The sequence below is a fragment of the Etheostoma spectabile genome, chromosome 9 (assembly GCF_008692095.1).
Source record: "Etheostoma spectabile isolate EspeVRDwgs_2016 chromosome 9, UIUC_Espe_1.0, whole genome shotgun sequence".
NCBI lineage: Eukaryota > Metazoa > Chordata > Actinopteri > Perciformes > Percidae > Etheostoma > Etheostoma spectabile.
The window spans coordinates 23,890,428-23,903,673 of NC_045741.1; the positions used below are offsets into that span (position 1 = coordinate 23,890,428).

Here is a 13,246-nt window from a genome sequence, read left to right on the forward strand (position 1 = left end):
TGTGTGTGTGTGTTCCTCCCCCCTGCTGCCCAGGAATATGAAAATGGTGGATATTGTAGCTCAGAAAATGCCCTCTGAGAATGACGTGCATGTGGCAAGAAGCTTTCTTACGAAGATTTTGCGAAGTTCCATGAGGTACGGTTCTGTGGCTTCATCGTAATCAGTAGTACCTATTCCCTTTCTTTTCACTCCTTGTGCCCATAATCATATTAGTCATTTGTCTAGTAATAATATCATCTTCATTCTTCTCTTAGAAACTCTCCCTCTCCTGTGGTTTATTACCTGCCCTCATTGGCATGCATCTCTTTGGATTGTTTTGTGGTTCATGTCATTAGATGAAAGATATTCATCCCATTTGTACAGCATGCAATATATAGTCTGTCCATGATGTATATACATTTTTTTTGTTTCCATAGTGATTGAAGGAAAATAAATTGTATTTGATTTGTTGATATGTTCTGTGCACATTTTCCTGACATGCAATTCAGAAAGAATCGCTTTAAAGGGTATGTTTCATATGCTTAACTGACAACTGTGCAAAGTTTGTGATCAGTGGTCACACAGAGACGTAGATTAAAAACCCTCTGAAATAGTTTATATCCGTAAATGTTGGACTGAATCAAAAATGCAGCAAAAAGCACTCCTTAATACGAATGCAGTACTAGCTACAGCAGTAACTTTCAGTTGCACAGATTGATATGTGGAAGCACATACTGTTTTCCATAAGGGGCAGGTCTCTGATCCAGTCTGTTTTTTTTTGCCCTCTGCAGGCGGAATGAACCCATAAGCAGGCCTCACTCCTGGCACTCCACCAAGTTCAACGACAGCCAATCAGAGACTGCCAAAACACAGTCTCCACCCACGCAAGTCTGGCACACCAGATATGATGCAAGGTAACTCTGGGATCTTGAAGTTTGCCTCATGAGTAGATATCAAGCAATCTAGATCAAAATGATAAAATTAAGCTTAAGGGGTTTTCCAATATATTTAAAACGCTTGACCAGGCCCTCCGTGTATTACATTACATTACGTCTATTACAGATTGTTCTGTCATCTAAAAAAATAAGATGATTTCTTTCCATGATGAAATTGACTTGCTTTCAAAAATAATCCATGTTTTTGCATTTTCCCAGATGGTAAATGTTAATTTTATTGACAATGCTATACATATACATAAACAGAGACTTACAAATTGTACAGTACAAAAAGACAGGCATCAGGCTTGCTGTGTGTAAGCTGTCTTTGCTAATGCTGCTGTATTTGCAGTGGTCCAAAAACTGATAATTAATTAGATCTAAGTTTGACTGCCATTAAACGGCTATTACTAGTACTAGTACAGAATTAGATACCATAGTTCATAACTTGATTAACAACAGCAATCGGTAGGTAAATGGCTATTTTTACTGAACAAAACAGGTTGTTGTTTGTATTTTCACACTTGGTCCTTTGCTTTAACCTCCAGCTCATCCTCAACTGATCTCTCCTCTGGCTGGGAGCAAACAAACCTGCGCAGAGTGTCCGACCAGTTCAGCTCTCTCGGCAGTATGGACAGTCTAGAACATGTCTCACACCCGTACCCTGCCGGTCAGCTGTCACCTGCCAAGTCCAACAACAGCATGGAGCATCTTGGAGGAGGGAAACGAGACTCTGCCTACAGCTCTTTCTCCACCAGCTCTGGCACACCAGACTATACCCTCTCAAAGAGCAATGCTGCCTCGACAGAAAATGTGCTTTATAAAGTCGGTCAGTGGGATGCACCAGGAAAGCACAACAATGGCAGAAACAGCCAAAGCCTGATTGAGGGAGTCAAACTGGACGATAGGGTGGCGTACTTCCAGATGCCAGGTGTTAGCTGCGCGGGTCAACAGACTGAGGACTCGGCCGGCTCACGCCATTCCACTTCAAGTAGAACCAGCTTAGGACCTGTTTGGCATGTCCCTGAAAAAAAGAAGACTGCTTCCCCCTCTCCTCCCCCTCCCCCTCCCCCTGCACGTAGTGACAGTTTTGCTGCGACAAAGGTACATGAAAGGGGGCTCGTTATAGCTCACCCTGAAGGACCTGAATCCTATGTCCCCTGTAAGACTTCCACTGAAAATCGCCGCAGCCACAACCCATCCCTGAAAAATGACAGCGACGGTTTTCACACTTCATCTGATAAATCTAATCATAACCAGTTCAGCTCAAACAAGCAGTACTCCCTATCCAGCAGTGATGTTCACCAATGTCAGCCCTATCATCAAAGGAATCATAGTGACAAAAGCACTTCTTCTCAGCCCTGGGCTATGCCCGTGCCAAAGCCGCAGAACGTAGCTGGCTACTATAGTAGCATGCAGGAACTTCCTACTAATGGTTCTTCACAACACTTTGGTCAGAACCAGAGAAGGAACCTAAGCACCTCGCTGACGCCCACTGCTGCTGACCAAAACACGGACAGCAGTGGACAAAGCCGATACTACTGTGTCACACCATGTCAGACTGCGCAGCACAGCCCGTCAGGAAAATCAGAGGACAGGAAGAGTATCACAGACCTGGCACAGGCTGGAAATGAGCGGAACTCTCTTTGCCCACAGACAGTCACCCAAGTGAAGTATCATATGCCCCAACAGCAGCAACACTCCTCACACTGTAAAGACAGTAATGGATACAGCAAGCACCAAGTTACTACTGTACTAGAACCCTCTGTACCGAAATCCAGCTCTGATGATGTTGGAAGCCACAGAGGACCCAACGCACAAAATGCGGAAGCTCAGTTCATGAATTATCCTCCCAGCAGACCGTCTGAACAGCGGAGGTCTTTGCCACCACAACTTAGAGAATTACCCCAAGACATAAGACATCATGGCCAAGTCAGCAACAAGATCTGCCCCCAGGCAACCCCCATGCTTCACTCTCTGTCCATGGATGCTGCAGGCCAAGAAGAGAAAACAAGAGGCCTGGACTCTGAGGAGTCCCTTGAAAGCAAGCAGTTGAGGCGCAGCGACCGTTTTGCCACAACATTAAGGAATGAAATCCAGATAAGAAGAGCTAAGCTGCAGAAAAGTATGAGTGCAGCTACCCTTACTGAGGGTGAGACTGAAGAGGATCGGGATGTCTGGAAGTCCAGTGAAAGCATCACCCCGACCTCTGCAGGGGGCTCCTTCACCAACTCCTACAAGGACAATCTGAAGGAAGCACAAGCAAGGGTGCTCAGGGCTACGTCTTTCAGGAGAAAAGACCTGGAACCTGTCCTACTGGAGCACCCTGCAGCTGAGGCCTCACCTAACTACCCATCCTCAGTGTTGGCCCGGAAAGATGTCACCCCTCTGCCAACAGTCTCAGAGTCTGTAATGAGTAAGTCGGGGCCTGGCAGTGGTCAGGTAACTCGGATTGGTGGCCGTAAGCGTTTTCCTACAGAAAAGAAGGTAAGGTCTTTCTCTGAACCAGACAAAATCAACCAAGTTGGAGTGAAGGAAGATCTCCCTCGCCATGAAAGCTCCGCACTAGACCAGCAGAAGCTCCTTAAAGAAAGTGGGAAGCCTGCTTTCCCCAATCACATTGCCCCTCCGTGTTATACAGAGACCAGGGCCCTAAGTCTTTCCTCCACCAGTGAAACTGAGGTCACAATGAAAGGCATCAGGAGCAGAGAGTACACTGAAGAGGTCCAGGGAGGTCCTTACTCTGCACACAAGCAGTTTGTGTTAGACCAGCAAAGACTGGGCACCTTTGCTGAGTATGAGGCAAGGTGGAATATACAGAAACCCCCGTCAGAAACAAGAGCCTCCGGTCGGTACCGGTCAGCTGATAACATCCTGGATCCGGGACCAGAGGAGAGAACCAAAACCCCCTGTTTCCATGAGAGATCCCGATCATCTCCTTCAGCTGACATCTATGGACAGGTGAGGCACAAAGTCTGATTGTTTGCAATCTCATAATAACTTGAACATGAATTATTGAAGTAATGAAAATGAGATGCATCTTGGTTGTAACTTGTCATTAAGACAAACGTAGCCACTGAAGTAAAAGGAACAGGAGTGGGAAGGAAAGAGCCAAGTCAAATATTAATCCATATTTGTTCATAAAGACACACCCAGAGCTTAAGGAAGCGAGAGGGGCATCAACACTTTTTTTTCTTTTCACTATTGAAAACCAGGAAGCTGCAACATGAGGTGGTTGGAATATTCATCAATAGATTACAACTTGGCTCTTTGGATAACTGGAAGCCTCTTTTCTGTGAATTGTTTTGGTGGTTTTACATAAGGGACTATGTTTTTAACTTTGTTTACAGAAGATTCAAGTTCCTGCAAGAAAGTCAGAGACAGAATATTCCCAGACGGAGATTAAACCAGCTGAACTGCTCAACACTGCCACTGCGTAAGTAAATCTCATTTGATGTACGTGCTGGTACACCAGTGTGTCTGTGGCAGTGAGTCTATTTTTTGTCTCCAGTATAAAGTACGTTATACAAAAGCAAAACTCTAGGGATTGCCTCTTGGATAATCTTAATTGATCTCAAAGGAAGGTAATACTATCAGCATTGTGATTAGGGCTGCACGATATGAGGAAAATATGCAATATCCAATAATGTTATTGAATATTGCAATAATGATAAATATGATAAATATAATAATGATTGCAATAAATACACAGATATTAAAGTGTACTCAGTTTTTCATTTCTGCTGCTTTCAGTATTCTGCTAAAATACAATAAATTGCTTGTTGAATTTAAAATAAATTAAAGGAAATCATTTTACAAAATTATTTTATTATGTAATATGTTGCAGCCGTTTGTGACCAGTTGATATTGATATTGATGATGATGATTAAAAAAAATGATATATTGTGCAGCCCTAACTGTGACATGCAGCTGTGTTTCCACTCCTGTGTTTAATCAGTGACAGAGGGCAGTAAGCCTGTAGTGCACAGTGAAGTCTTCACAGTCTTTCAAGGCATACCAGCGGCACTGCCTTGGCATGACAACATAAGCCGTCTCTATTGCTGTGCTATGTACTGGAGGTTTACCGGTGTGGGCGAGACATCTGACCACGTCTATGACAGGGATGAAGAGTTTCTTCAGCCCTCCATCAGAATGCCATAGGGACCTGAGTTCAGGGGCCCGCCAGAAGGCATGAAATTATCATCAATAGGATCTGTTACTTTGCATAATTGGATTTTTAGCTACGCTAGCGGCATGGCTCTATGGATGGAAATGTTGGTCTGTTGATGGGGTCACCACTTTGGTCCAGACAACTACTGAATGGGTGGCGATGGAATTTGGTACAGGCATTCATGTTTCCCTCAGGATGAGCTCTAATAACTTTAGAGATCCTAATGCTTCATCTAGCGCCCAATATCACGTCAAAAATGGAATTTGTCCAAAACTTTGTCTTATGACTACATGCATTCAAAACTAATGGCATTCCCATCAAGCCTCAAGCTGTATAGCAACTTAGCTAATGCTAGCATGCTAAAGGCTAAACTAAGATGGTGATCTTGATAAACATATCTGCTAAACATCAGCATGTTAGGATTGTCATTTAACTCAAAGTACAGCTTTGCATAAGTACAACCTCGCACACTATTATTTTGCCATTTACCTTTAGATGAAAAGAGAATTATTGGATGTTCCTTTGTTGTTTTTTTATTCTTCAATTAGAGGAAGCCAGGTTACGGAGAATACAGTTTTACAGTAGGCTCACCACACTAGCTAAATGCAGACTAACCTATTATCACAATTTTTTCCAACTTTGTTGGAAATTGTGTATATGCCTGGAAATGTTTAAATAACCCTCAACAATAATATGAAACTGTGTGTGTGTGTGTGTGTGTGTGTGTGTGTGTGTATATAAAGTGGTTTGGTCACACTGGATAAACCTCCTTCCTTTGTAACTGTTTGTTTTATGGGCTGGCCAGAAGGGTTTACAGGTAACATTGATGGTTCCAGGTGATCCTTTGATGGTCCCATATTAGTGCAAGGCAGTATGTCAAAATTATTTTACAAGATTCTGGCATTTTCATGGTATTTTCTTTCTTTTGCTTTTGTCTTGCCATTATATAAGTTTTATAATGGCTTATTCTACTGTAGAATATAAAAAAGAATATTTCAATGTCATCATGTTTACTAAAAGCTTTGATTACTAAAGGGTTTGCATGGCTCCACAACATTATACAATAACGTTATATGAAGAAGATTGAACAATATACAGTAACGTTATATGAAGAAGAATGAACAATATACAGTAATGTTATATGAAAGAGAATGAACATTATACAGTAACGTTATATGAAGGAGAATGAACATTACACAGTAACGTTATATGAAGGAGAATGCATGAAACGGTTACAGAATCTAAACTAATTTTATTTTGCAAACTGCAAAGTAAACAAATCAAATAAATACCCATACCAACAATTGCGTGTTTGCTCGTTTGAAAGCCATGATGTCAAGATGACTTCACGGTTTGTAACCACTTATTCGGGAATCTTTATGCTCCCGCAAGTGAAACTCATTGACGGGTGTAGAGTATCTCTTCTTAAGCAACCTCAGTGTAGGAGCCACACCAGATGACTCCCACGTTTTGCATTACAACAACAGTGCGGAGGATGTTGTTGTCATTGCAAAGCCCGGGAGATGAGCTAAGTGAGACAAGCACCACCCAGATAGTGTTATTGATACAGGTGTAAAGAGATACCAACCGGAGGCTTCTGTCACAGAGCGCCAATAGACCCACCCACCCGCACGCTCGCTTTTTTTTTTTTTTTAACTTGTTGTGTTCTATGGAAATGACAGCAGTAACAAGTCACATAGAGTGAGTTGGTACATTTTATTTTTTTATCAATTTGATTAATTATTGAAATATACCGTATTTGATCTTAGTCTAGTCTATGTTCTAACTAATGCTGGCACAGCTTTATTTTTGTAAAAAGAGATCACAACTAGAATGTATTTCTTGTCTCCGTTTTGACAATGCATATAGTGTAGTAGTGTGTCCACAGTGAAAGGATCAGAGAAAAACCCACCTTTGATGGGCAACAATGCTTATTATTTATCATATAGACCCAGTAACTGTGTTTTGCTAGGGTTGTGTATCCTTATTGTCCACAACAGTTAGGACTGGGTGATACGGCCAAAATCAGATTAGATAGAAATGTTTATATCACGCAGCTGTACAAAGAGTCACCTTAAAGTACCTACATCATGGTAACATATACCTCCTACCAGATACTGCAGTAATATTTCTGTCATTGTGTTTCTGAGAGATAACTTTCTCACACTTTACGCAGAGCTGAGGCTGAGGCATGCGGGATGGTGTAAGCTGCAACAACAGTTGCTCATTGGGTAACTTGTCACAGCTTGTAAGAATCGCAATTGGGAGGTTTGGTGTCTGTCTGTCCAAAAGTCACCATACTGTATCTGTTGACTGCAGAATCGATACGGTTTAGTCTTTAATGAAAGCTGCGTGATGTACGTGTTAATCCCTGAGTACACCTAATTGAATTTGTATCAGAGCACGCATTGGAATGTAATCTGCAAGCATGAACCACAGAATGTGGCAGGTTTCATGCTTTTACTACATGGTCTGGAGCTCAGTTAATGACAGCATTCCATGTTGTTCTGCATGGTTAAATTATGTAACACATAGTGGTTCAAATGTTAGTATACAATCACTTCAACTCCTTTAGTCCACCATCAGGTCTCTAATGAGTCTTGTGGTCTTCAAATGTTGGACTCTTGTCCCTTTTCCATGTCTAACTTTACCTACAAAGAGTTAAAACAGTAAATGTGAATAGGGCAGGAAAAAGTGATCCAGTCTTGCTTCTTTGCACTGCAGGATTATTTATTCCTCTATGCTGACTTGTGGGAACTGAATATTCCTCTTCAGGCTGCCAGGCTGAGCAGTTACCAGGGAGGAGGCTTGCAAAAGAGAGGGAGACGTGTGTCTTGTCATGCTGGCATAATCATAGTGGCTGCTGGAGAGACAAACCAGGCCTCCGCCACACTGTATTATTTGATTGAGCTGCAGATGATAGACCATGCTGCCTGACTGTTGAGCAGTGTGTAATTAAAAGCTTTCTATTGTGTTCCTCAGGTTCTCTGACAGAGGGCCAGGTGACTGTAAAGTAAGAGAAAAGCCTGTGGAGTTTGAACATTTCTCAGCGCCACCTACTCCGCCCATGCACCCAGGAACCAACTCTGACTGCAGACACAGAGTTGCTCCTGCCAACGTGAACGACAGACCCACGTCTATCTCCCATAGCCTCCCAGAGTCTGGACTCCCTCAGCCTGAGGAGCGAAGCCACACAGAGCTGCCGCTGTCTGGGCAGAGGAGGAAGCCCTCTGCACTGGAGAAGCCTCCCCCACCCAAATGCCCAGAGGTCGACTCCCACGAGTCCTTCGCCGGTTCCCAGAGTGAAATCTTCACCCACTGCTCTCCTACCACTGACCCGAACTCCGTCTTTGTCCCCACCCACTCTGCAAAGGGAGATTCTGAGCAGGGCAAAGGACTTGTGGACAAAGGACAAGGGGCAGTACATCATCTATCAGCATCCAATCCTCAGCCTGCCTCCTCTCCCCCAGCTTCCTCCTTCAGACCTTTAGGGCTGGCCACTATGGAGGGACAACGCGCACCATCTCCACAGTTTTCCCCTCAGAGACTTAGTGACAAGCCTCCAGTGTCTTTACAGGATGAAGACTCAAACAGGTAAACTTTTATTTTGTTTCATGATAAGGGAGATTCATTCAAAAGTGCATAGCAGCTGTTAAACTACCAGCCAGTTGTGTCAGAACACAGTGGCTGGAACTCCTCGTGTCTTTATGCTACACGTACAAAGAAGCTTATTGAGAGTCACTGCCTTTGTAGAATCAACACAAGAGTGCTACCAAACTGCAGTAAATTAAAGGGATTCTACACATTTCTATAAAAGCCACTGGCGGTCTAGGAATAGTTCAGCTAAATGCCAAAAAATGTAAAATGTCATCCAAATTTGCCTTTTGTGAAGCTGTTTGTTCATCTTCTTGATTGAGATCTAATTGATATCATCTGTAGTAAAGCTCTGACTGTACAGTAGGATTATTACAGAAACCAAAGTGGTGGGAGGAGTCCAAATGTCGCGGATATTCCAGCATACTAGTCGGACATGGAAAAAATCTCAGTTGCCATCATGCAGTGAAACTTTAAACTGGCATAGGGCTGTAATAATAATAATAATAATAATGAAAAAAGAACTTCTTAGAGCTTCTGTTCAAAAGTGTTTTTCTCTTTCTCTCTCTCTTTCTGATAATTCAGTATGGAGCATGTGATAGAAAACCAACCTTCTGCAGTGAAGAAAGTGCCCATAAGGATAGTCCACTCAGAGGAAGTCACAGAGAAGGAGAAGTGTCCATATTTGCAGCACATTGACCCCCCTGCTGTTGAAGCTGAGGGTCCTGGTGTAACCCTGCTTGGCAGTCTGGGGGCTGCAGGGCAGGACTCAGTCTTCTGTGCATTCACTCGGCAGAGGGAGCCCGACAGCACACCGGCCGCTCAGATAGACCCAGAGCCTCAGAGAGACGCATATATAACCACTGTTGGAGCTCACATCCACTCCAAGAGTCAGCAGCCCACAGACGAGTCCTGCAGCAATGGGGCAACAGTAACCAGGGGGCTGTTGGAGGAACAGAAGAGAGAAGAGCTGGCTAGGGACATCATGGGCAAGGACAAATCACTAGCTGACATTCTGGACCAGAGCAAAATGAAGACCACCATGGACCTGATGGAGGGTATCTTCCCTCAGGGGGAGCAGCTGTTGGAAGGAGCTCACCAGCGCAGGAAGATGCCCCCGAAACAGCCAGCCAGCCGGGCTGCTGAAGACAGGTCAGCCTCACACTTTAGCTTTCATAGTCTTTATATCTGTGATCAACTTGTGCTTAATGAGTTTCTTACATGCAGCAATTTATTCCACAAGGGTGTTAGCTTTCCAGTCATAACCAATGTATTCAATTCCAGGACAGTTTAGGGACCCTAGTATGCATAAATATTCAAATACATCATTTTAGAATTCAAAAAATTAACACATTTATGCATTATGCATTAGACAAACTGCATGGAATTAGCAAAAATGTGTGTAAAGGAGAGGGTACCTATAGAACCCGTTTTCAGACAAAAAAGTTAGTATTCTTTAGCTAAGAGAAAAATCTTTAGTAGGAGAAATTCATGTGTGTCACTAAAGAAGCAACGTGTTTGTATGAGTGGTTCTTGCATGAGACTTTGAGTCTGTGTTCCTATTTGGTTTAGTAATGTGAGAAACATCATTTGTTACTTGTATTTCAGGGAAAAGGAGGACAGCATGGCAGCAGCTGTCACCATGGTGACCAGTTCGACATATTACAGCACATCGGCTCCCAAAGCTGAGCTCCTTATTAAGATGAAAGACATGCAGGAGCAGGAGGAGGAGGACTCCGAAGATGAACTGGACATTGATCTGGCCAACAAGAAGGTGCCATACTCTCTCTCAACCCCTTCCTGTCTAGCAGTGTTTCTCAAGGACGATTCTAGGATCAGACCTTTAGGGGGGGGCTCAGCCCGTAATGAGAATGTGACTAGGGGTGTCACAATACCAAGAATTCAGTAGTCTGCCAATACCAGTAAAATAACACCATTCTCGATGCCGATTCAATACCACGGTAATAAAAAAAAAAGATTTTCTAAGGTTCCATGTACTTTAACTTGAAACAAACTTCTTTATTAAAATATTTGAAACATGTCATAACAAGACATACAAAGCATGTGCAGTAGAGCATAGAACAACATAATAAAGTGCATTTAATGGTCATAGTGCAACCACCAGTGTTCCTCAGACACATTCCACACGTCCAGGCATCTTTTCAAAAGATACCGTGCCAAAAAACAACAACAACAGTGTCTCTAACAGTTGTGTGACCGGAGACCGGGGGGGGGGGGGGGGGGGCTGTAAATTGGAAAGAGCGGACCGTGAGTTAGCAGTGAACATGCCGTTTTTTTTAGGTTGGGTACTGTTGACTCTCGTTAATATTTTATTACTTTTGTTAAATCGTCATGATCAACGCTTCACATGGGCATGCACGTGTCTTATATGACTTCTTCGCCTGTTACACAATTGATATTTGGTGTTATTTTTGGCATAAAAAAAAGTCTGGCCTAGCGGGTGTTATGTTGGTGTCCACGGCTCATACAATTATAGGGGAAACACTCATTTCTAGTGTTTATAAGATGTGAGAACTGGACTTTATGGGCGCAAGCACTTGGGAAGCGTAGCAAAACAAAATGAACCGTGGAGGAAATTTTGAAGTAATATAGATGAGATAGAAGGCTAAATTCTGCTTTGGTGTCTTCTGTTGTTCATGTCCATCTGCAGCAAGAGCTGATCGACAGCCTGAGCAAGAAGCTCCAGGTGTTACGCGAGGCCCGCGAGAGTCTTCAGGAGGACGTCCTGGACAACAACGCTCTGGGAGACGAGGTGGAGGTCCGAGTCCAGCAGGTCTGCAAACCCAACGAGCTGGACAAGTTCCGGATGTTTGTCGGGGACCTGGACAAGGTGGTGAGCCTGCTGCTGTCCCTGTCGGGCCGCCTGGCCCGAGTGGAGAACGCCCTCAACAGTCTGGAGGAGGACGCTACTGCTGAGGAGAGGGTGAGGAAATGCTAACTGGACTGTGACCATGTGCTTTGGTACCGATTGGATTCTTTCACCATACCTTGGTGCCAATTTGTTTTTTTTAATTGAGATTTTCATTTATTGCAATTCAGCAGTATTGAGTATTGCGAAGAAATTACATGTACATGGATTTTCTGTATTTTCTGCTTCTGGTCAGAAAACAGAAATATAGTCTCCTTCTATAAAAATATAGATCCTAGGAGAAAAAGTTAAAAAATCCTTACAAAAAAAATCACCATTCCTATGATTTGTTTGTTTTCCCGCCCCCAATGTAAACCCGAGGAGCCTAACACGTAGATTGTTTTGTTCCTCACACCGAAAGAGAAGAAAGGAATTTGTATCTTCTCAACTCCTAATATGTTTATTCATCTACAGCGTACGCTGATGGAGAAGAGGAAGCTGTTGATACGACAGCATGAGGATGCCAAGGAGCTAAAGGAGAACCTGGACCGTCGGGAACGCCTGGTTTATGACATCCTGGCCCACCACCTGCCGGAGGACAGCCTCACAGACTACGAGCACTTTGTCAAGATGAAGTCCGCGCTCATCATCGAGCAGCGCAAACTGGAGGATAAAATCAAACTGGGCGAGGAGCAGCTCAAGTGTCTGACGGACAGTCTGCCGATCGAGCAGAGGCTGGCCTTGTGAACACGCTGGACACTTAGCCCCAGCTGTCCTGAGAAAGACTTGTTGCTCCAACAGAGGGAGACAGAGATGAGGAATCTGCAGAGACATTTTTCCAGTTCTGTTTCTCAACTGGACAACCATAACACCACTCGGACTGACGCCATCTGAGTCAAGAAGCTGCCAACCAACCACTGGCTCTGATGTCCTTCATGACATTTTTTCGCTTTGTTTTTATTTTGATGTTTTTGTTTTTTTTAGTAATTTATTGTAGCCTTTTGAATCTGCGCAGGAGGGGACAGTATTTTATCTTCAACTGATTTCAGCAGCCATGCTACCTGATGTGTGTTACACGCTGAGCAACTAGGAGTATTTAACATGTTTAAATAATTTCACACCCCGAAACCTTTTTCACTCAACCCATCCAATCTGGCCGAATATTTCAGTACACACAGGTTTTTGTTACACACATACTGTGTATATATACATATATATAAAAACTAGTGGCCTTTTACTAAGATGTGTGTGCCCTGGCTTTTTTTTCTCACTGGAGAACCTTTTTTTCACAATAAACGGAGAGAGAGACAGAGAGAGAGAGAGAGAGAGAGCTGGTCATTGTAACGAGCACTTGTTTGACTTCACCAACAGAAGAACAGTAGCGCTTCACATCCAGACTTTTAACTCGAGTGAAATCCACATTGGAAGTCCCTCGGGGAGTCCCCCATGTCACTGCCAGCTCTGTTGGCTCTTTTCATCCACGTCTGCGTGTTGCTGCTCTGTTTTATTGACAGCCAGAAAAGAAAGGACTTGTTTAGAGTATGATATTGCCACGTATAAGTTGATCGAGTGTTTCTGTATTTTGTCTTATTACTTCACTGTGTTTGGTTATTCACGGTGCAGATGTTGGATGCATACCACAGTTGTTACTTTTTCTAGATAAATTTCAACACAAAAAAAAAAAAAAATGTTCAGGTT

The 13,246-nt window shown here is 43.3% G+C and overlaps 1 protein-coding gene across 9 annotated transcripts in view; it reads left to right on the top strand.

Moving 5' to 3' along the window:
* shroom2a (shroom family member 2a) overlaps window positions 1-12,734 on the top strand; it is a 37,271-nt gene extending 24,537 nt beyond the window's left edge. For 4 of the 9 annotated variants that reach the window (XM_032526677.1, XM_032526684.1, XM_032526682.1 and 1 more), the window contains 8 exons: window positions 771-893; window positions 1,463-3,875; window positions 4,265-4,350; window positions 8,068-8,679; window positions 9,265-9,831; window positions 10,288-10,453; window positions 11,351-11,623; window positions 12,023-12,734. In XM_032526677.1, the coding sequence (XP_032382568.1) occupies window positions 771-893; window positions 1,463-3,875; window positions 4,265-4,350; window positions 8,068-8,679; window positions 9,265-9,831; window positions 10,288-10,453; window positions 11,351-11,623; window positions 12,023-12,295 (4,513 nt within the window). In that variant the 3' untranslated portion in view covers window positions 12,296-12,734. Of the gene's footprint in view, window positions 1-33; window positions 136-488; window positions 507-770; window positions 894-1,462; window positions 3,876-4,264; window positions 4,351-8,067; window positions 8,680-9,264; window positions 9,832-10,287; window positions 10,454-11,350; window positions 11,624-12,022 lie in introns of all 9 variants that reach the window. The other 5 variants (XM_032526675.1, XM_032526681.1, XM_032526679.1 and 2 more) reach the window with 2 other exon arrangements.
* Window positions 12,735-13,246: the final 512 nt, after the last annotated feature.